At 36.5% G+C, this 24909-nt stretch overlaps 1 protein-coding gene across 4 annotated transcripts; it reads left to right on the plus strand.

Moving 5' to 3' along the window:
* The first annotated feature begins 332 nt into the window (after nucleotides 1-332).
* On the plus strand, nucleotides 333-24338 carry LOC129274854 (histone acetyltransferase KAT2B-like). 4 transcript variants are annotated; one of them, XR_010295568.1, is made up of 17 exons: nucleotides 333-1069; nucleotides 1764-1909; nucleotides 3295-3384; nucleotides 3742-3923; nucleotides 5613-5804; nucleotides 6202-6485; nucleotides 7987-8052; nucleotides 10572-10645; nucleotides 11131-11339; nucleotides 12076-12202; nucleotides 13492-13602; nucleotides 15560-15703; nucleotides 16567-16681; nucleotides 17767-17867; nucleotides 19126-19210; nucleotides 20982-24005; nucleotides 24147-24338. XR_010295568.1 is itself a non-coding variant. In XM_064108974.1 (16 exons), exons 2-16 carry the CDS (start codon nucleotides 1850-1852, stop codon nucleotides 21173-21175), a joined length of 2034 nt encoding a protein of 677 aa, XP_063965044.1. In that variant the 5' UTR covers nucleotides 333-1069; nucleotides 1764-1849; the 3' UTR covers nucleotides 21176-24338. The 4 variants fall into 4 exon arrangements, 1 of the variants encoding a protein (XP_063965044.1); XR_010295569.1 differs by having other exon boundaries at nucleotides 20982-23963; nucleotides 24217-24338; XR_010295570.1 differs by having other exon boundaries at nucleotides 20982-23956; nucleotides 24205-24338.
* The last annotated feature ends 571 nt before the right edge of the window (nucleotides 24339-24909 follow it).

Here is a 24909-nt window from a genome sequence, read left to right on the forward strand (position 1 = left end):
CTGTCTCAGTTTTCAAAAATTTCTCCACACAAGAAATCTTGGAAAGTCATTCGCTTGTCAAATGCCGACACCAATCAAGTGTGCTAGTCAATCTTAACATATCATTTTTCATAACAAGATTATTGGAAGATGGCAAGTCGTGCAAAATAGACGGTCAACTTGGGGGAATTGAGGTCACCAAATCTATTTTTAGCACTCTCAATCCCCTATTTGCTGTCTGCATGTATGTCCCGCAGGGGTAAGTGAAAAAAAATATCCCCATAAACAAGGACAATTGCTATTTACATGCATCAAGACATTTGTCTTGGTTTATGAGGATATCCTTGTTTTCTGGGACAATCTCAATTTTTGGACCAGCACCTCTACTGATTTGACATGCACCAGGATTTGACTGCCAATCTTGTTTTCACAAATCAGCACAGCGCACATTCCGTCACCATGGTCCACGGCACACAAATGGCCCCAACAACTTTTGTTACACACATGCACTATCTCCACAGCCAGTTTATAGCGTGCCAGGAAATTCTGATTTTAATTTTAAATTCAACTCCAAAATCCCCTCTGAAAGCCCAATTTTGTAGTAAAAAGGCAGAATCTGCATCTGCGCCATATTTCTAAAGCCTTGCGTAGCTCAGCCCAGACTTATGAAACGGGATCGCCAAAAACTGCGCAAGAAACAAAGAAATCTGTGGTTATGTTCCAAGTTTGCCAATTGTCTTGCAAATTAAAGAGTGTATCTTCAAAATGACCAAAAAAGAGAAAATACCAATTGTAACTTTCCCGTTGTATATCCTGTGCAGTGCTGCGTAATTTGGTGGCTCTCGCATGCATCTACTTTTGATCATTTTGTGATAGGCCACACCAGACTTGTGATTGTGCATGATAGAAGAAGGTAACCAGTAGGCCTATTTTGTTGTCTTTTGTTGTTTGCAGGCAGACGAAGCATGCAAGTGCAATGGTTGGAAGAATCCTAATCCACCTCCTACACCGACACAACCAGCTAGACTGGATATAACAACCCCATTGGCTAGTAGATCAGACCCATGCAAGAGCTGTGGCCATCAACTTGGTATGTATGCTCCCATCTGTACACTTGATTCATTAAGTTTTAACAATAATAGAGGAATAGGGCTTGAATTAAGATTCATAGGGGCAAGGCCATTATGACACTGAAAGGAAAGGAAAGGTAGTGGTCACTTTAGAGGCATCCAAGGTCATTAAAGAAAGGCATTAATAGTAAAATTTACTTTTCTGTGGGACACATGAACTGAATTGCTACAGGGCACCAAGACATTAGTACTTTATGTTCAGTGCTCCATTGTGTCCTTTAAATTGTTTTAAATGTTCCATAGCCCAAACATAAGTATACTGAATCTTCCATACTCCCAGGCCTTGCATTAACCAAAGGCAACAAGATGATTGCTTGGGTGCCACTCAAACTGCTTTTCTGCTATTAAAAGTCCCTTATCACAGACATTGGTTGGCTCTAACATGTTTTTTTTTTCAGGGCTTAGGGGATATACACATCTGTACATATCAATGCATGATAAAGAAAATAGCCATTTATGATATTGGTCAATCTTATGATAATGATGATAATAATAATAATATAAAGTCAAAAAGGGGCCTAAGCTTTCGATCCTAGCAGAATCTTCGTCGGAGGCAAAATGACCAATAATAATAATAATAATAATGATAATAATAATAATATATAGCATTTATGAGGCGCGGATAATAACAATGTGTGAACAAATTTCTTCCAGCTGAACATGTATCCCATCTAGAGGATGTCGCTGAGGAGGAGATTGACAGGCTCCTGGGCATCGTAGTCGATGTCGAACACCTGTTCATGTCTGTCCACAAGGAAGAAGATGCCGATACAAAGCAGGTCTACTTTCATTTGTTCAAGGTATAGTTCACTACATCCTTCTGTATTCAGAAATGTGTTAGTGTTGAATGAAAACTTAACCCTCAATCTCCCGGGGTATTTTGATTCTTGTCATTCCGGGGGGGGGGGGGGGGGGGGGGGGGCCATAATGGCCCCCCCTTAAGATCTCAGCCGTTGATTTTGCGATCACAATGAAAATTTGCATGATGGTAGAGAATGACGTAATCTACGCAGTTGCATTGGTAAATTTCACTGAATTCATATATTTTTATTTTATATGAATTAATTATGCTAATTTATTCATGAAATCATACTTTTTGCTCTGATTCACTAAATAAAGCTCCTAGAATGCTATTTTTTGGTGAAAATATTCTTTATAGCATTCCTAACAATTGTGAATGAAAAAAATTCTGTTACCAAGACCAATTTCTTATGTATTTTATTTTTTTTTATATTTCTTATGTATTTCTTTGTTTTTTTACTTTTTGTTGTTTTTTCGATGGAAATCACTCCAGACTTAATTCTGATCATAAACAAGGCAAAATTAATTAAGTTTAATCGTTAAAAGTAGAAATAATGATACATTTATGAAGTCTGGCCAAATACACAATTTGCATTGGATTTGTACATGCAATCACGTTTATGAGCAATTTTGGGTCTGACATGCACTTACATAATGTTGCGTAATGTCGTAACCGCGTACCCGGGCGTCACAAATTTGGTCTCAAAATTTGCGCGAGACTTGAAAGTAAAAAGTCAGTGAGCGGCGAGGTTAAACAATTTTGCGCAGCAGATATATCGCGAAAATTGTCGAGGGGGGGGCCATTATGGCCCCCCCCCCCCCGGGAGAATTAGGGTTAATGAGGAGGTGCGATCGGTCAGTCGGTAGAGCGGGGAGGTGGGGGGGGGGTTGCTTGGATCCTGGTCACTCGGGTTTGATTCCCACTTGGTGCGCTAGTGCCCTATGGTAAGGCATTTATCCTCATTACCAGGTCCCTCGGAGAGGACCTTAAGCTGTCAGTCCTCTGCTTACTTGCTTACAAGCATACATGCTTTCTTAGCAATCGGGTAAAAAAAAAATCAGCACCACTATCTGTTGAGCAACTACGGAACATGGAAGCTTGAAGGGTTTCAATTTTATCGCTTGACTTGATGTTATACTTGATGCAGAAGATTGGCAAGGGCGGGATTTCAGCTCTGGGCAGTTGAATTAAAATGTGAAAATGTCATCTCATTTTTCAAATATGTTATTGTTGTTTTAGCTTTAAAAAAGTGAATATTTGCGCAAAAACAAATCTACCCTTTCTTATGCTCTTTTCATGATGTTAAGCTTAATAAAGAATTTCATGTCTAAAAATGTGAAACATATTTGACTCATAATTTTTTTTGATGTATTCCTTGTACAGCTCCTGAGGAAATGTATCCTGCAGATGAACTCACCATCGGTAGAAGGTCCTTTAGGTCGACCTCCTTTTGAGAAACCAAGCATTGCAAAAGTAAGCTCCAGAGATTACTCATTTGATTTTATAGTATACTGCATGAATGTCTTATTGGTAGTAATAACTGAAGTTTTTAAATTTACTATCAATAGTTGCCTCTTGTCTTTTATATGTACCTTGTCCCCTTGCGCAACATTTTCTATCTGTACGCTAACTTGTAGGCCTCCTTCATGTAGGTTGATAACTTGATGTTCAATTAAATGTTACAGGAAGATATGAATTGAGCTATGAATGAGGCATGAATCAGTTATGTGGTTTATCGATCAATGTATTTCCTTCACCCTTTTTCTCACCTCCATGTCTTTCTTCCCTTCACCTTAAATGTTCCTCCCTCTTGTACTCTTCTTCTTACAGGGGGTGTCCAATTTTGTCCACTACAAGTTTGGTCACCTGGTCCACAAGGATTGGATGACGATGTATGACCTTGCTAAGATGTTCCTTCACTGTATGAACCATTGGAAGCTTGAGACACCCACCGCTAGGAAGCAAAGAGCCCAGCTAGATGAAGCGGGTGCTTACAAGGTTACCTACACAAGGTCAGTACAGTGTTTGGATTCAATAGCCTTTTTCAAATCCCTCAATTCGGGCTGGAGCAGGCATCAGTGTACTCGCACTTCGTGATAGGTTACTGTGGAAATCACTCTGCCTCCTGAGAATTGAAAACCCTTCCAAGATTGGGCTTTAACCTCTTCAGCACCAGAGGAAATAGTGTTGCATTTCTCTGTACCTCCCACCGTCACTTCTTCCTGAAACCTTCCCTTGAGTTGTCTGGAATGCTTCCCCCCTTGGCCCCCAATGTCTGTTTGACACGCTCTACTACAGCTCCCCCCCCCCCCCACATAGTCACTGTCCCAAAGTCAAACACTTCTCTTCATCAATCATCATATATACCAAGGACGGCTCGGCTGTAGAATTCACTCCCTTCCAACACATTCCCTTTAGCTCCAAACATGGACAGATTTAACCCTAATTCTCCCGGGGGGGGGGGGGCATAATGGCCCCCCCCCCTCGACAATTTTCGCGATATATATGCTGCGCAAAAATTTTTGACCTCGCCGCTCACTGACTTTTTACTTTCAAGTCTCGTGCAAATTTTGAGACCAAATTTGTGACGCCCGGGTACGCGGTTACGACATTACGCAACATTATGTAAGTGCATGTCAGACCCAAAATTGCTCATAAATGTGATTTCATGTACAAATCCAATGCAAATTGTGTATTTGGCCAAAATTCATAAATGTATCATTATTTCTACTTTTACTGATTAAACTTAATTAATTTTGCCTTGTTTATGATCAGAATTAAGTCTGGAACAATTTCCATCGAAAAAACAATAAAAAAACAAAAAGTAAAAAAACAAAGAAATACATAAGAAATTAAAAAAACAATAAAATACATAAGAAATCGGTCTTGGTACCAGAATTTTTTTCATTCACAATTGTTAGGAATGCTATAAAAAATATTTTCGCCCAAAAAATAGCATTCTAGGAGCTTTATTTAGTGAATCAGAGCAAAAAGTATGATTTCATGAATAAATTAGCATAATTAATTCATATAAAATAAAAATATATGAATTTAGTGAAATTTACCAATGCAACGGCGCAGATTACGTCATTCTCTACCATCATGCAAATTTTCATTGTGATCGCGCAATCCACGGCTGAGATCTTAAGGGGGGGCCATAATGGGCCCCCCCCCCGGGAATGACAAGAATCAAAATACCCCGGGAGATTGAGGGTTAAGAATAATTCATATTTGATTAGCTTGATGTAAAACCTTGTACTATTTATTTAATTATGGTTTTCTTATGTGACAGTCATGGGTCACTATTCATCATTTTATGATGGCAACATCAGTCCCAAAGAACAATAAAACAAGAAAAAAATTGTGTGCAATCCCAAACAAGTACCAGCAACACGTTTCTTCATGGAAGATAAAATAAAGGTATTGGAAAGGCATTTGTACCGCCCTTTTCCACCTCCCATTTCCACTACCCGTTTTCGTCTAAGTACACAGCCACTAGTATAAACAGAGGACCATCCTTAGGGTCAAATGGTGCAATGAAATGAGATGGTAAACACATTTCTTTATAAAAACTTGTTTTTTAAAGTTTTTGAAAACTTGTTTCTAACCGGGAAATGTTGGTATATGCAGCCAAAGTGTTGGTCATACTTAATTGTGCCATCATCTGCTTCCATGATATCTGACCCATTTTTCTTCTGTAGGTGGCTGTGCTACTGTCATGTGCCATCATTCTGTGATAGCCTACAGCATCATGAACCAACGGATATCTTTGGTCGAACGCTTCTCAAGACTGTCTTCCCTGCGATGAGGCGGCAGGTCTTAGATATGTTACGTTCTGAGAAGGACAACATGCCTGCTGAGAAACGTAACCTGGTCCTCACCCACTTTCCAAGGTAGGATTATTGCTGTTTGTTTCATGAGTTCTTGTTTTATGCAATTTCTAGATTTCTGTCTTCATCTATATAATGGAGCAGTGGCCTCAATTACTTTGAAAGCGAATGCAAGTCAATTGTGGGTGAACTTCTCAACTTGAATCCTTACACACAGCTTTTCAATTATGTTAATTAAATATGTAATTTTCATATCAGTTTGTTAAAGCTCTTTGCCTTTCCACTGACTACTGCTGTTGTTTGTGGATTTTCCAACCTATTATTCTACTAGTTTGATAAGTTTTGTTGCAATTGTTTTAATCTACTGTATATTATCTGTTAAAAATCAAGAAGATGATCATCTAGAGTGCGTCCTTTTAGATCTGACTAGTGGTTTGTTAATTTATTGTTGTTTGTGTAGATTCCTGTCAATGTTAGAAGAAGAAGCATATGACAGTAATTCACCCATCTGGGACCCAGAGTTTACCCCTGTCCAAGGAGCTGTACCCCTTGCCTCACCGGAGGGCACCACTGAACTTGAAGATTCTTCTGATCCCTCTGCCCAAGCACTTGGTCGTATCACTGTGACAACAACCACTACTTGTGCGCCCTCTATGTCAGATGGTCATACGTCCTTTAACCTCAGTCCAGGGTTGGTTAACGTAAGGAGAGCGGCAAGGTTAAGTGCTCTAGCTGCTACTCAAGGTAGGAATCAAAAAGTGGAATAATTTTTTTTCTTTTAAAATTCACGAATAAGATCTGGGCCCTGTAACATAAACTTAAAGGGATCGTTTGACTTTGTGAGCAGCTGATTTAAAAAATTCTCAAACTGAGACGAAACATGTGTATGAGTGCCTGTATTTGTCCTCAAAAACCCTGAAACAGACTTCAATATAGGATGAAAAACTGTAATTTAGATACAAGTAGCAATTTATTAGCTTGATTTTGAGAACCGTCTAGTAGACAGGCTCAGCTTATGACCAGTTTTCTCCAATTCAAAAAGTCTGTTGGCTATGTTGACTGCCTTCTGCTGTGTGTATCTCCTATACACACGCTATTAGCTGCACTGTACATTTAGTGTATACCTTGTACACACTGTATGTAGGTCATGCTGTGTTCATCTAGAGTTAATGTGTTGTGTTGCACAGATTCGCTCTATACACATAGTCATTGAAACCAACTCCCAATTATTTTGAAACTTTGGTTTACATCTCCAATGTTTTAAATTGATCCTGTAGATATAATACTTTGAAACTTTTGAGATGGTATTTTTACACTATAAGCCTAATGTTTAGCCCATTTTCAAGAACCAAAATGAGAATTTTTTAAATCAGAACAAAGTGAAATGATCACTTCAAGTGAATTATTATTTGGTTTTGATTTCTATGATTGGGTAATTTCAAATCCGGTGTTGGTGTTGAAAGCACATTTTTGAATTGTCTTTTCTAGCTCCAATGCCTATTCTGAGATTACACAAATATCCAGATCACAAAAACGGGTAGCTCAACACCTAGTGAGTAACTTGACAGGATCATCTTTTATTTTTGGTGTTATACTCGTGTGAAAATAATCTAATACCAACACCAAAAGGTCAACACCAAATTTGAAATCACCCATTGTGTATGATAGCATAATATTACCCCTATAATCAATACCTAAGTTTTATGAATAGCAAATAAACAAGCATAATATTGACTTAATTCGGTTGTATTATTATATTGTGAAGCATACCACTGGGGAGCTTATTTTGTGGTGGTTTTATTTGTGAGTCAAAACCTCATGATAGTTAACAAATGAGTGTTTGTCTATGTATAGTAAGAAAAACAATAGCAAATCATGAAATCACTTCCTTACTTATTTCAGCATCAGTCCAAAGCTGCATAAATATCTTAATGTGAATATTTTAGCCTTACCGTGTGGTTGTGATATTTTGTACTGTGTACCGATTTCTTATGTTATTGAGTTGAGTTGCTATGATAATTAAACCATACAATCAAACTATTTGTAGCCATACTTGAAAATTGATAAATTATGGTTATAAGCCTTTTCGTTATGAAATGAATTGTTGATTTGTCGGCTGATTTGTTCCATTATTGAGTTGAATTGATATGAAAATACATACAATCAAAGTACAAATACTTGTTGCCATAGTAGAAAATTCATATGGTTATTATCCCTTTCATTGTCAAATAATTTTTTTCTTCAGCGAATGATAAACGTAAAGTAGACGACTTGCCGACTGAGGAAGAAATCAAGAGACAAAGACTAGAAGGTAAAATATTTGAATTATTTGTAATTAAACCATCTTTATTTTACCTTGTTTCTACTTCAAGTGTCTCACACACACACTGATGCAGAACATAATTATGATTGATACATAGCACATTTGAGGAGTAATACTATGAGTTCTGAAGATGATCCATAGGTTTTGTACACGCAGTTCAGAAGTCACGGTGTTACAGTACAGCTATATACATTATATGCCATCATCATCATGTTAATATTTTTTCCTTATTCATTTTAATTATTATTATCGAGTCTTTATTACATCTGATGGGAATTTAGCCAATTTTGAAATATTCATTAACTTCACAGAGTTTGGTCAGAAAGTAAAACATTAAAAAATGTATGTCCCTTTTGTGTCATGGTGTTACAGTGGTAATTAATTGTGCATTGCTAATTAATTATTGTAATTTTTATTCATTCTGTGCTTTTTAAAGTTACTTGTGATGGTAGTCGTAGATAGATTACAAAAGTTAAATCTCAAGTATTACATCTTGTTATGTATTCACCGTTGATATGTGAAAATTTGTTTAAAAGCATCACAGTTTTATTGTGGAATTGCCCTGAGTCTACATTGTTACGAACCTAAGATTATTGAATGAATGTAAATACTTTGTACATAAAATTTGAATTCGAGGAGTAATGGTATCAGGTACCTCACCAAAATTCTGTGCTGAGTTTTCAGGAGGAATCCTCTCAAAGACTTTCACAGTAGCTCTCCTCCATTCTCTGTAGAATACTCAATGAAATCAGGGAATAATTTTCCTGGTATTGCATCGCAATTTGCTTTACATTTTTGAAAGCTAAATCTCAAGTTTTTGTCTCACCTGCATAGCAGAGTGAGACTATAGGCGCCGCTTTTCCGACGGCGACGGCGGCGGCGGCGGCGGCGTCAACACCAAATCTTAACCTGAGGTTAAGTTTTTGAAATGACAGCTTAACTTAGAAAGTATATGGACCTAGTTCATGAAACTTGGCCATAAGGTTAATCAAGTATTACTGAACATCCTGCCTGAGTTTCATGTCACATGACCAAGGTCAAAGGTCATTTAGGGTCAATGAACTTAGACCATGTTGGGGGAATCAACATCAAAATCTTAACCTAAGGTTAAGTTTTTGAAATGTCATCATAACTTAGAAAATATATGGACCTAGTTCATGAAACTTATACATAAGGTTAATCAAGTATCACTGAACATCCTGCATGAGTTTCACATCACATGACCAAGGTCAAAGGTCATTTAGGGTCAATGAACTTTGGCCGAATTGGGGGTATCTGTTGAATTACCATCATAACTTTGAAAGTTTATGGATCTGATTCATGAAACTTGGACATAATAGTAATCAAGTATTACTGAACATCCTGTGCAAGTTTCAGGTCACATGATCAAGGTCAAAGGTCATTTAGGGTCAATGAACTTTGGCCAAATTGGGGTATTTGTTGAATTACAGCCATAAATTTGAAAGTGTGTTGGTCTAGTTCATAAAACTTGGACATAATAGTAATCAAGTACATGTATCACTGATCATCCTGTGCGAGTTTCAGGTCACATGATCAAGGTCAAAGGTCATGTAAGGTCAAAGAACTTTGGCCACGTTGGGGGTATTTGTTGAATTGCCATCATATCTCTATAAGTGTATTGGTCTAGTTCATAAAACGTGGAAATAAGAGTAACCAAGTATCACTGAACATCTTGTGCGAGTTATAGTAGTTTTCAAAATCAGCACTGCTGCTATATTGAATCGCGTGATGCAGGTGAGACGGCCAGAGGCATTCCACTTGTTTATGTAAAGGTTTTACTGAGAGAATAAAACAATTTGAATTTGAATTTGAAAGACTGCTATGCATAAAGTCTTTTGTAAGCACATTTTTACATAGGACTGTACATTACTTAGTTGAGAGCTTTTTTCTTATGACCAAAAAGGCTATTCAAATTTGTAAAGCAAAATTATTCCCTGGAAATGGTGATGTCATAATTTTTCTCTTTTTGCATTTCTTTCTTTTTTTATACCATACCTTGGAAGAGCATGATGAAAAAAAAAACCCACAGCCCATATTTGATAGGAATTAGTTCAATGGGATCTGAGATATGATCACATGAATATCTAATCAGCCCAAGTGGTTACCTCAAAAGGGGGCATTGTTCTATCCATTGTATTATATCAATGTACCTTCATCGTCAAAAATGTTATTGGCTCGCATTTCTAGCATCTATCCAAAATGCCTATGATAGCCACAATCTTAATCTATACTGACACAAAATTCGAAATAATTTCTTGGCATTTTTCTCTAAGATAAAGTTATTATTGTTCCTCTGCCCTTCTAAGGAACTACTAAATATCATCAGAGATAATATCAGTCTCAAGGTCAAACTGATTCAGCAGATTTAAACCTTGGAATTGTCACTGGCATAGTGCATTATCAAACTTGATGTTTACTGGTTTATTAATTTTTTTTATATTTCATTTTTACATGAACAAATCAATTCTATCTCCTGTATCTTGTAGAGGATATTCCAGATAATATTCTAAGTGAAGTGCTATCAACGGTTACCGACCCTGCTGCCATGGTAGGCCCAGAGGTAGGTTCAAAAACAACTTTTTAAAGCATTCTATGAAGCAGTTAATACTATATTAGTTTGATCCTATTCCAATTTCATAGCAGCTGGAACTAAAGCCATGGTAATATTTATTGTGCCATTGAAAAGGTAGCTAGATAATCAGTACCTCATAAATGCTACATGATTATGAGTGATGGGCAAAGGAGAGGTAAAAGTGTGTGTATCTTTGGTCAAGGATATGATTCAATTTGGGTAAGACTTACAGAGACCTGCTTGCATTATGAATCTTTCTTGGCCATCCTCAAGGAAGGCTTGAGGCCATGCAGCTTTACCATTCTTTACAACCATATCTTCAGCCTTAGACAATGCCCTGTGTCTGATATGATTGTATTAGATACTGAGCAACTGAATGCTGACTACAAATCACAAATGTAGGGGATTATTCAATACCCAAATATTAAATACGATTTATCCCTATAATATGATCTCTGTCTTTGATCTTTCAGGGTAACCTATTTGCAGCCCATTCTGCCCGTGATGAGGCCGCCAGGAATGAGGAGAGGAAAGGGGTAATAGAATTCCATGTTATCGGGAATTCAGTCACACGCAAACCATCAAGACAAACGCTTATTTGGTTGGTGGGTCTCCAGAATGTTTTCTCACATCAGCTGCCGCGGATGCCGAAGGAATACATCACCCGACTGGTGTTTGATACGTAAGTCTACCGACTTGGATCTTGGGTGCAGATGGGGAGGGGGTGAGGGGCAGGGGAGTTGATGGTGGTGGTATTTGTTTTTTATTTGAACTGTTGGTCCTGTAGATGATAATGGTATTTTTGGACTGGGTTTGATTGGTTTGAAAATGGAAATGCGGGTAGTGATATTAATGGTGATCGTAATGATGACGATGATAATGATGTTGATGACGATGATGATAATGATGATGATAATGATGTTGATGACGATGATGATGATGATAATGATGTTGATGACGATGATAATATGCTGACGATGATAATGCTGATGATGCTGATGATGCTGCTGCTGATGATGATGATTCTTATGATGATGATTCTTATGAGAATGATGGTGAGCAGTCTGATTTCATTGTATTTATATTTTTATATGGCTACTGGATTGGTGAGCTTTTCCAATTTGTGTTAAGTTATAGTGGTGACAATTAACCCCCGACAAATTTAGTCACTACGCCATTGCGCGTGCAAATTTTTGCGGCGATCGCACAATCAGCGGCCGAGATCTGAAGAGGGGGGGGGGGTCATATTGACCCCCCCAGTATATCCTGGTCTGAAATAGCCCAGTTGAAATAGGTTTAATAATAAAGTGCCTTTTGTTATTATTACCATATTGTATTACTGAAGATGATTATGATAGTTAAAATGATCACGATGAAACTCACCTACAAATCACTGTTTGTGTCTCTTTCTCATCCAGAAAACACAAAACGCTAGCACTTGTGAAGGAGAACAGAGTGATAGGTGGAGTTTGTTTCAGAATGTTTCCAACTCAAGGATTCACAGAAATTGTCTTCTGTGCAGTCACTTCTAATGAACAAGTCAAGGTATGCATGCAGAGCATTGCATGAAGAGTTTTCTGAGTGATTTTCACTTACTTAATTTGCTCTTAGCCAATCAGATGCAAGCATTCACAGTAGCTTATAACATATATCAGTGGATATAACTGACATATCTCTTCATGAAATGCTCCCTAGAAGATCACAGTTTCATTGACAGACCTGTGTCTCATCCGTATGTTTTTGTGATTCATTTATCTTTAGATCAATTATCAGGATTTATTTGCTGCTGTTTATTCTTCAAATCTTGTTTTGTAAATTACACGTGTTTGCCATTTCAAATTGGCCTTTGTAGGATATTGGCTCTGTAATTATTGAAAGCAAAATAACAAAGAAAGCTGCATTGTACCAACTATCATATGACACCTAGATAGATCCATGTCATTTGGTCGATCATTCAGTGCAAGTTTGGATCCATACAATTTTGTCTATTGAACTCCTGCCTAGACCACCAGCACTCGCTTTTGCAGTGTGCATTACTCTCACATGTATCAATCTACCCCTGCAGTCTACTGCATTCACTTTACATGTATGCATCTAAATTCTTACATTTTAAATGACAAGGATCCGTTTTTAGGTGTCATGTAAGACAAATGATGAATGTTTTTATCAGAATACTTTACCCAATGAGAGATGAAATGATCCATTCACCTCATGAAGTATTCTGTACATTGTACTCATTAGCACAAAATATGGCATGATTAGACATGTAACATATTCCAATGCTTAAGTCATAGGCCCATTTTTCTGAACCCAGGTTTAAATTAAACTCTGGATTAAAGTTGAGGTTGAACTATGTAAAGCCAAGTCTCTATTAGTACATGTTCAGTTTATCAAATCATTTGACACTCAAATTATTCATAGTTCTGTCTGGGGATGTCAACTGAGGTATCTTTCTTCATCGTGAAAGCAAGGGGAAACAAAATAGCAAACATAATAAATATAGGATATAAACAGAATTCTGGATTTTTTTGGCTACCCATAATTATAGCACAGAGTCAGAGTTTGACAGTGGCCCAAGCTATATTGGACTTTATACCAATATGATCCATACAATAAAAAAACAACTAATCTGTTTTGATTTGGGTTTGCTATTCACTTTTGTGGTAACCTTTGTAAAAGATGAATGCTTTGGTTTTTACCTTTCCAATGCTGCAATAAGAAGGTTTTCAGTTAAATATTTCTTTGTATTTTCCTTTATTTCTATGTATCCTCTTTGCCAATGCCACTTCAGTATGTTTTCAGATGTATATTTCTTGATACATCACTGTTTCTAGGGCTATGGCACACATCTAATGAATCATCTCAAAGATTACCATGTCAAACATGGCGTCCTTCATTTCCTCACATTCGCTGATGAATTTGCAATAGGATACTTCAAGAAACAGGTAAGCATGGGATAAAATTGTTAGTTGATGAGTCATAATGCTGGTTGTAATCATCATGGGATTTTTTTTTTTTTTTTTTTTTGGGGGGTGGAACAGATGTAAAATCCAAATTTTAAGTGTTCTTTTGACTCTGGTAATTGTTATCTATGTAATTTATAATGTTTTAAGGGATGTTTGTCCATTAAACTCTATCCCACTGACTCTACAAGTGGGATCAATTACTTTGCAATACTCATGTATATTCTCATCTATAATCTTTTGTGATAAATACCATATTGAGGCATACATGTAGTCAAGACAATATGATTTCCAGGTCCTCCCACCAATGCTCTCAATCAAGTTTGTACTTAACAGTCCAGGGGTCCATAACGCAAAGCTATTAAAGCAATTATCCTTATAAATCACCTCAATGGTCAAGTCCACCCCAGGAAAATGCTGACTTGAATAAATAGAGAAAAATCAAAATAGCATAGTGCTGAAAATTTCATCAAAATCAGATGTAAAATAAGATAGTTATGACATTTCAAAGTTTCGCTTATTTTTCACAAAACAGTTATATGCAAATCCTCGCTGGTATGCAAATGAGGAGACTATGACATCATCCACTCACGATTTCTTTTGTATTTTATTATATGAAATATGAATTATTCTAATTTCCTCCTCATTGTCAAGTGATACAATTAATTCCTCCCTGAACATGTTTAACATTGTTTAATACTATATGGTTCAGTCAAGTTGGTCCTTATTGTCAAATCTATAAAAAATGAAATATTGTATAGTTCAAACAATAAAAAACAAAAGAAATAGTGAGTGATGGACATTATCGACTGACTTACCTAGTTGTGCATATCACTGTTTTGTGAAAAATAAGCGAAACTTTAAAATGTCATAACTTTCTTATTTTACATCCGATTTTGATGAAATTTGCAGCGTTATGCTTGTTGGATTTTTCTCTTTTTATTCTAATCAACTTTTTGTTGGGGTGGACTTGTCCTTTAATATTACAGTTTTAAAAACTAATGTTCTTGAATTTGTTTTGCTATCTATATGTAATTAATAATCTTTTAAGGGATGTTTGTCCATGAAACTCCATCCCACTGACTGTGGGATCAATTACTTTGCAATACTCATGTATATTCTCATCTATATTCTTTTGTGATAAATACCATATTGAGGCATACATGTAGTTGAGGCCATATGATTTCCAGGTCCCCCCACCAATGCTCTCAATCAAGTTTGTAATTAACGGTCCAGGGGTCCATAACGCAAAGCTATTAAAGCAATTATCCTTATAAATCACCTCAATGGTCAAGTCCACCCCAGGAAAATGCTGACTTGAATAAATAGAGAAAAATCAAAATAGCATAGTGCTGAAAATTTCATCAAAATCAGATGTAAAATAAGATAGTTATGACATTTCAAAGTTTCGCTTATTTTTCACAAAACGGTTATATGCACATCCTCGCTGGTATGCAAATGAGGACACTACGACATCATCCACTCACGATTTCTTTTGTATTTTATTATATGAAATATGAAATATTCTAATTTTCTCATCATAGTCAAGTGAAACAACAATAATTCCTCCCTGAACATATGGAATTAGCATTTATTAATACTATATGGTTCAGTCAAGTCGGTCCATATTGTCAAATTTGTAAAAAATGAAATATTGTATAATTCAAACAATAAAAAACAAAAGAAATAGTGAGTGAGGGACATCATCGACTGTCTCATTTGCATGTCACTGAGTCGTGCATATCACTGTTTTTTGAAAAAATTAGCGAAACTTTAAAATGCCATAACTTTCTTATTTTACATCCGATTTTGATGAAATTTTCCTGCGGTGGACTTGTCCTTTAATTCTATGATCAATCGCTATTCTTTGTGTTAATACAGGACCCTGCTCTCAATGTATTGTTCACTCACTCATTTCATATTTCTTACTTCTTTATAGGGTTTCTCAAAAGACATCAAGATACCCAAGTCTAGTTACGCTGGTTACATCAAGGACTATGAGGGCGCCACACTCATGGGATGTCAGCTCAACCCACGTATACCTCACACTGAGTTCTCTCTCATTATACACAGACAGAAAAAGGTGATGTGACTTCTCATAAAAATAATGTTACATGTATATCAGAAGGTCATTTTGCTTAAAACTTGAAAATCAGTCATTCCAACTTTAGTATCGATAGTAACTCTCATGGAATCCTTGGATAAAAAAAAAACATTTTTGTAGAATCTTTGATTTTTAATCATTCACTGCTATCATGTTAGTTGCAGCTAATGCCAGAGATACAATAACTGGGAACTTTTATACAACATGGCCTTGATATTGGAGAGTAATTTGAGTTTTGATGGACTGATTACTACATGTCTTTTGTATAAGCTCTTACAAAATGTTGTGTTTGATCATTCAATCAATCACAACAGAAAAGCCAGGCACACCATCTACAATGTGTATATCCATTCAAAGGCCCGTATTCTGAAGTCGGGTTTAACTTAAACTCAGGTTTACAGTTGTGGTTTAAGTATGGATAGCCAATTGTTACATAAATCACTAATGGTAGAGAAATCATATTTCAGCTCATTTGGCTCTCAAATCATTCATAATTGTCTAAGAAGTATAAAGATATGATCGTCTTCACTATCGATGAATCAGGAAAGAGCACAGTAAATATAAGAAACATACAACTTAATACAATTTTTGACTCTTTTGGCTTCCCATAATTTTAGCTCAAGAGTTAGACCAAGGTTTATGTTAAACCTGACTTCAGAATATGGGCCAAAGAGTTTTATAAAATATGATGTACAGTCATGCATGCATCATTATCTGTGCAAATCACTGTGATCATATCTGATAATGAATGATTTCGGAGATGGGGCCTCATTTATGTTGGTTTTTGTAAATTATTTCACAGACTTGTGAAATTTTATGTTTCATTCTTTGTTTGATTGTAGATTGTGAAGAAGTTAATAGAGATGAAACAGCAAGAAGAGAGGAAGGTGTACCCTGGATTGACGTGCTTCAAAGAAGGTGTTAGACAGATTCCTATGGAGAGCATCCCAGGATTAGGTAAAGGCCAATTCCATAAAATATTCATCTTTTGGGGGGTTCATTCATTCATTCATTCATTCATTCATTTATTTATTAATTTTTCCGACAAAATTTATAATGCAATAATTACAATAAATAAAACATAACATCAGAAAATATAAATGACATAAATATTCAAATAAACCAAATATAAAGAGTATACACCTGATAAGGAAGATAATATTTTCCAATTTGATAATAACAATATGCAAGATATGTTGGAAAAATGGAGTGGCCCACTGAAAAGCAAAGCTTGTAAAGTGTGGACCACTCAAGAAAAAAAAAAGTATAACACTTAAATCTATATGGGCCAAAAGCAAACAGCAATACAAAATAGATAATGAAATAAAGATATAAAAAAATAATTATAATAAAGGAAATTAATATTAAAAGGTGAGCAGAGACAAAAAAAGACATGAAGACACAACAACAACAAAAAATAAGACACACAACACAACAGAGTAAAAATAAACAAACATTGCTGCACAAACTGCGAAAATCAGAAGAAGGGAGAAATGGAGAAAGAGAAAGGCAAAGAGAGAAAGAGAGAGAGAGAGAAGTGTAGTCAATCTAACACAATTCATGTTAGAGCCCCATTTATCCCCATTTAAATTCAGTTCATTAACTTTCCAAGGAATGATATTCAAGAGCATTACATCTTTTCATATGAAATAGGAAGCGGAGACCATTGTCTCGTAACACAAAGGTCAGCGATTGATCGCTAATTTCAAAGTCCAATTCTGATTGGTTCATAGTCAGTCTACTTAGCAAAATGCGCATGCAATGAGAATCTTGACTGGTCATTTCATTTAGCGATTAATCGCTAACTTTTGTGTTATGGCACCCATGTCAGGAAGGTGCTGCACATTGCGGTTGTATTTACACACTTTATTGAATTGCCCTCAGGGAATAACTGTCCGCATATCGCATAGCAATTTGCTAAAATCTGCTAACATGAAATGTCTTTTGTCAAAAATATCCTTGTAAGAATACAGAGCTTGTATTTATTACAAACTCCTGTCTAATTCTTGACTCTGTAATATACTACAATTGTTATTTTTCAGTTGAAGCAGGATGGAGGCCGGTCCGAGAGAAACCAAAGGTCACTCCACTGACCGAAGAACAGGTCCAGTCAGCATTCAAGACAGTCTTGACCGCTGTTAAGGTTAGTAGGCATCATTCACAATCAAAACCCCACTGCATTATACATGAACTGACTATGGTACAACTTTTTAATAAATTGCATTTTGCATTGAATATGAAAAACCTAAAGCCCATTGCATTGTACATAATATGAATATGTTACAATATTTTAATAAATGGCATTAAAATAGCATACAAAAAACTTATTTGTAAAGTTACTTTATTTAACTATTTCATTTTGTGTAGTAATGTTTCAGTTATATTCAAGAACTGCATTTTTTTTCAGGTGTAATACAGCATAATACGGCAGGAGTAATTCCTTGCATGCACTGAGCGCCGGTGATGGTAGCTCGAGCTAAAGCCGGGGTAATAATAGCAGCGCTTTGTATCCTCTGGCAAAAAGCGCTTTATAAATCCAACTATTATTATTATTATTATTATAAAGCTGCATAAATATTGCAGTAAATTTTATCAAGGTTTGATTTTATATTATAGGAAAGTCACCTCAGTTAATACCTGATGAAGATGATCTCAACATGCCAGAGTGGTCCAATTTAGTCTATTGGATTCCTTTTTACATGGAATGACCGTTTGCATGTTTTTTCATGGTTAACATTGATTTCTAAAATCTGAGCTGCAATGTTCCATTTGTTTCCTGTGTCTATGATTTGTTGTAAAACTGAAGCCCTTAAAAAACTTTCACCTGAATATCTTTTTTAGCTCTTCTGAACAGTGAAAATCTACAAGAGACCTGAAACAAAATCCTACATTCATTTGATATACTTTATATGTGTTTGAATTCAAGTCCCCAGCAGAGACACAACATGATGATTTTCAGTTATACATAGTGTTATATCAGGCATATTAAATATTAAAAAAAAAAATGATTATTATTATTTTTTTACGTGTACTCCTTTCCCCAAAACATTCTCATGCTGTTTTTCACTGCTTTTTAAGTCAAATTTTAAAACTATCATGCAGACTCACCTTGAAAAATCACTTTCAATTTCTTTACTATGCTAGAGCTTGTAACCCTGACTGGGGCGCCTCGGACTTCAGCGGTGACTTAGCGACCCTTGGCTATTTTTCAGATTTTTTTTCAGAGGGCAATATCATGCCTGTAAATGCAACGGATGTGAAAATTCACAATTTTATTCAAACAAGACCTCTTTGAATTACTTGATATCTTTGAGAGATAAAAAGAGGGATTTAGGATTTAGGAATGGTGCATCCTTCTTGTGTATTGACCACTAATGTGTGGACCTTTGCTTTGTTGACAGAATCACAACAGTGCATGGCCTTTCTTGAAACCTGTTGAGAAGAATGAAGCTCCTGATTACTATGAACATATCAAGTATCCTATGGGTAAGTTGAGTTTATTTACTGAGTATTTTATGAAAGGACTTGTGAGATGAATGACAGTGACTGTAGTAATGGTTAGAGATGCACAGCTGTGCTTCTCAGCTTATCAACACCAAGGGTTGTCTGGGTAGTGTTGCATAAGGGGATGTGTGGGTAGTGTTTGTCGTGGGTGCGTCGTGGACTAGTGGTTCTGACTCTCGCCTTTGAAACAGAGGGTCGTGGGTTCGAATCCCATCCATGGCATGTTTTCCTTCAGCAAGAAATTTATCCACACTGTGCTGCACTCGACCCAGGTGAGGTGAATGGGTACCCGGCGGGAGAAATTCCTTGCATGCACTGAGCACCGGTGATGGTAGCTCGAGCTAAAGCCGGGGTTATAATAGCAGCGCTTTGTATCCTCAGGCAAAAAGCGCTTTATAAATCCAGCTATTATTATTATTATTATAAATTTGTTTGTACGTTGTGTATGACTTTACAAGTGATTAGTAACCCTTTCTTTTCTGTACATATATTAGATTTTCAATCATTTTCTTGTTGTCTATTACCAGGATGAAAATTTCATATTTTTGCATTCATTTAATTTTATATTTTTAAATTTATTTATCCTGCTACTACTCAAACCATCGCTACTCAAGCCATATTCAGCTCATCTCATTTGGTGTACAGTCCTTTTCAGGACTTCTCTCACTTTCAAGAAAGAATACTTTTAATGTCCTCTTTTCTTCTTATCTCGTCTTTCTATTTCAATCTTTCTGCCTGTATTTCCTTCCCTTCTTCATATTACACATGGTGAACCGTAAACCTCCACATTATTTTGGATAATTGGAAATGCACTCCCGTAATGTTGAAACCAGAAGACTTTGGGATATCTCATTTAGCTTGAGAAAAGTTCAGTCGTTAGAAACGTAAAGTCATGCGTAACATAAGAACAGATTCATGAAACAGACCCTAGGTCTGACTAATGCTATTGAATTATTCTTACAAAAAGACTTCTTCATGGTTGAGATGGGTATCCTGTACATTTACATCAATCTTTAAAAGTGGCTTTAGACTTTTAGGGAGAACATCAGGCAATCTGATATTATACTGTAGCTTTTGACTGAAGTCCTATGTGGTTGACTTCATATTTTTGTACGAACATTAGTTATGTTGCAGTGGATAGCCAAAAGCATTGTGGTAAAGTTTCAAATGTGATTAGAACAAAAGTCAAGTTTCAATTTCTTTTACCACAGATGAACTTTAATGATCAGAAGCCTTACATAAATTTAAATATAGAAAGTGGGCTCCTGGGCCCCATTGCATCAAAGTTACATTATAATAACTTTTGCCATCCAATGGTAACTACCATGGAAACAATGCTAATCAGCCAATCAGAATCAAGGATTTGAGGGAAGTTACCATAGATTTTATGCAAAAGGGGCCCTGGTGTATAGGCCTTATCAGATAAGTTCTTCCTTACCATTGAAAGAAAATACTGGGTTTCAAAATATTTTAAACTGTCATAAAGATAGTTGAAGAAAGTTTACTTGCTGGTGTGTTGGGTCAGTTGGTAGAACGCCCGTCTCTCAACTGGGAGGTCGGGGTTCAAACCTGGCTGCGTCAGACTAAAATACGTTAAAAGATGGCAGTTGATGCTACCATCTTTGGTGTTCAACATTCAAGGGATAGAACAACATCGATCTGGTGCTGCACAGATCAATTGGGCAAAATGAATTCTTGGAATGTTTCTATTTTTAACAATAAAATATGGATTTCCATTTTCATTTATCTGCAGATTTGAAGACAATGACCGAGCGGTTCAAGGGCAAGTATTACAGCTCACGAAAGCTCTTCATCGCCGACATGCAACGGATCTTCAGCAACTGTAGAGCGTACAATGCTGCGGATACGGAATACGTCCGCTGTGCAAATACACTGGAACGTTTCTTTCTCAATAAGATCAAAGAACTTGGTATCGTAGACAAATGAAGGGGATTACATCTAGGATGCGGAGAGGTACAGTATATAGCGGTTTCAGTGGAAATGCTTATTGACCCTGAAAGTGCCGACTGATCCTGAATAAATCTGTATCTCTACTGGAAACCAGAAATGTCTGTTTCCCTTCTAGAAGAACAGCCTGTTCAGTCTTCACGATGAATGACAGTACCAGCTACATGTTGTTGACCTTTCCACAGGTGATACATGTCTTGGTACGCATCTTGCCTGGACGTAAGCAAGCCCTCAATGGTTCGCTATGATACACAGGTGCAGTGAGGATGTATACCAACTAAGTGGGTCAAGTCAGAAACTTTAATATGTACATGTACACATGTAGTACTGGCTTAGTTCAACAGGAGTCAACAGGAGTCTCTGCCCCATATTTTTTTTTTACATCTTGACACAAAGGACTTTGATGGCGGTATGGGTTTCGATTTGAATTCTTAGTTTATGCCAGAGCTTCATGAACATCTGGGAACAATGTTGGATATTTTTTGTGCGCATATCTGCCAGTCATTGTGTCCATGGCATTCTGGTATTACATCGGCTTCGGTGGGCTGCCTTTTAAAGTGCTCACAGCAGTGAAGGAGTTCCTTCCTGCTGGTACTATTTCTTTGAAAGAATTGTCAGAAGGCTGAAAAGCACTGTAGAAAATGAAGAATTATGATATCAATGGACTTCCTCAAATTCAAGAACAACATGGGTGCACCCTTTCAGATAGACAATTTGTGAGACACTTTAACAGAAAAATAGGGCCATTTCTTTCATCAGGAATTCTGCAAATACCTTTGCAATGTTAATCCTAAATCCTCCCACTTATGCATACTTAGACAACATTGGCGAAAGCAGGAAAGCCATTCTGCCCAACTTTGGAAAAAGGAAGCAAGTGACGCATCAGTCAAATTTGAGCTATTGTTGTTTCTGAAACACCCTTTGTACGTTGCACGTTCAGGCAAAATTTGGGGAAGAAACGATCGTTCTATGGAAAGATATTGAAGAATATATGTTGTTAACTTTCAGTGACGCCTATGTAAATGACACACATTGCTCATTTACAACAAATGATACTTTTGTTACTTGATTCCTTTTGCCAAAGTACGGCAGCGAAGTAAAAGATGCTTCACAGGATCTCTGCCCAATACTTTATGAGGGAGACTTGTAGGATGCGGTCAAAGTTCTGAAGGGTTTTTCACAAAGAGTTGACTTAAAATCATGCTTAAATGCAGATGCTTACATGTTACATGCAATCTAATTTATTGATACACAATAGCGTGCATCTTTTTTTAGCATGATTTAACCAATGGGGTGATGTATTTAGTTGATCAAACAACTGGGAATATATTAAGTGGGAGTGGGTCATAAATGGGTGATTTTTCATTTTGCTTAGGGAATAGTTTTTATGTGTTCATTTTACCCAATTGCAACATGAAATTACAATACTTTTGGTCTTGGGTCTGAGGAAAAGAAAAATCCAAGATGGCCGCCATTCTCCGAAAAAATCACATTGTTTACCATAACTTTCTCGTATGGGGGAATTTTTCACATGATTTGGGTGACTTTACCTATGTTTTCTTGTGTATGCTATTGCTATCTGTGATATTTTTTTATCCTAATAGCATATTAGTGATTGCAGACATGGCACATTCATAGGGTGCGGCTAAAGCTAATATCTATTCGCAAAAAAAAGACAAGACTGTGAGAAGTTCTGTTAAATGAAGGTTACATCATCAAAGATCTACATCTAGTGTGTTTATATTTGAAAACCCAAATTTGTGATTTTGAAAGTTATGTTGAAAAGATCACACCATAGGTGGTCAGCGCAGATATGCAGATGCAGCAATGAGTGTTATTAATACCTAGCACTCAACAGGACTGCCATGCTTATCTTGCTCATTTCTCAGCAATTACACATTCTGAATCAGAATAATTTAAGCCCCTTTCACAATTGTTGGTGCGACTGCTTACAAGCGTTGCAATTGTGTACAACATATATTGTGACCAAAAGATTGCAAACGATCGCAAGAGCGATTGTGAAAGCCCCTTTAGCCAACATATCATGGTGGACCAACAAGGATTTGAATATGTAAAATTGAGAAAAAAAAATATTCGCACATTGATGTATTTGAGATTTGAATAAAGAATATTTTGCTTGGAATAAACATTGCCAAATTTATTCATTTTATAATTTCTATAGTATTTCTAAAAGTATTTTATTGAAGATGATCTGTATGAGCTAAAAAGTGCCTTAAAGTTGTTAAATCATATGATGCACATTTTTTTCCCCAATACATTGAAGAAGACATAATAGGAAGACATGTGACCTGAATGCTTTTAATTTGATGCTTTTTGTCGTATCATTATCGTACCACTTGGAGCTCCTTAATTTATCTGTATATTCTCTGTGAATGATGGATTTTTCAGTTAGCAGATCTGATACACCGAAAAGAGTGGTGCTAAAACTACACTGCTGGTTTTATGAGTGTATTAGTGGACCATACAAAGCATTTTACACCAGTGTTATATCCATGGTGTTACACAACATGTATTTGGTGTTATTCTCAAATGCCATAGTGTATTTTCAACACCTTGTGGTTTGGCCCCCTCAGAACACCAACTGGTCAGTGGTGGTGTTGTGTCTAACACAAAAGTTTTACAGTGTAGATCATCATTTTAGTTTCTCCACACTTTGATATTCCTTCTACAACTCTAGCTAAACTAAGTCATTATATTGCAGGCTCATGTAACATTGAATGTTTGGAAATTGTATACTATGTATAATGTAATCGCTAGAGGGTATTCATTTGTCTCGCAATCTACTATGGTCAACAAGGAAATTGGTGATCACTCTCGCAAAAAGTGTTCACTAGCTTTCTAGGAAATTCGTGATCACTCTCGCAAAAAGTGTTCACTAGCTTACAAGTTCACGAGCTTTCGAGTGCCGCTGCAACTCTTTTTGCGAGAGTGATCACGAATTTCCTTGTTGAACATAGTAGATTGCGAGACAAATGAATACCCTCTAGCGATTATTTCAGTCCGCAATAATGAACCTATTTAGTATGTATAATGTATACTATGTATATATTGTCAGAAACACATTTCACGTGAGTGTAATGGGTTAGGAGATCAAATAAATTATTGCTTTTGTAGAAAATGAGAGATCAGTTTTTACCTCCACCTTCTTCTACCGTTTGCCGACTGATATCTTCACTGTAGGATTTTATTGTGACCAGGGCCTTATAACACAAAGGTTAGCCATTATTTGCTAATTTGAAAAAAACAATTTTGATTGGTTCGTAATCATGTCTACAGGGCAAAATGCACATGCAACAATGATCTTGATATGCTGTTTCATTTAGCAATTGATAGCTAAGCTTTGTGTTATGGAGCCCAGAAATTAGTATTCTGAATTGAACCCAGTCATTCTATAAACTAACATTCTGCATAAAGCACTTTTTAATAACCAAAAAATTGAATCCTGTCTTTCCTGCAGACATCTTGCAGGCATCTCTTTATCATTATCAGGGGTATGACCCAGGGGGGGGGGGGGGGGGGGGCAGTCAAATGTAATGCTGTACACATGCATGACCAAATTATTTCTAAACAAGTTTTACCTCTGTGTGTAAAATAACCCACTAAACAAGATTTTTGCGGGCTTTATTTACACATTTTGGCCCCTAAACAAATTGTCGCCAGAATATGACCCCGGGGAAAAAGCTTGGGGTAAA

This window comes from Lytechinus pictus, chromosome 13, assembly GCF_037042905.1.
Source record: "Lytechinus pictus isolate F3 Inbred chromosome 13, Lp3.0, whole genome shotgun sequence".
Lineage (NCBI taxonomy): Eukaryota > Metazoa > Echinodermata > Echinoidea > Temnopleuroida > Toxopneustidae > Lytechinus > Lytechinus pictus.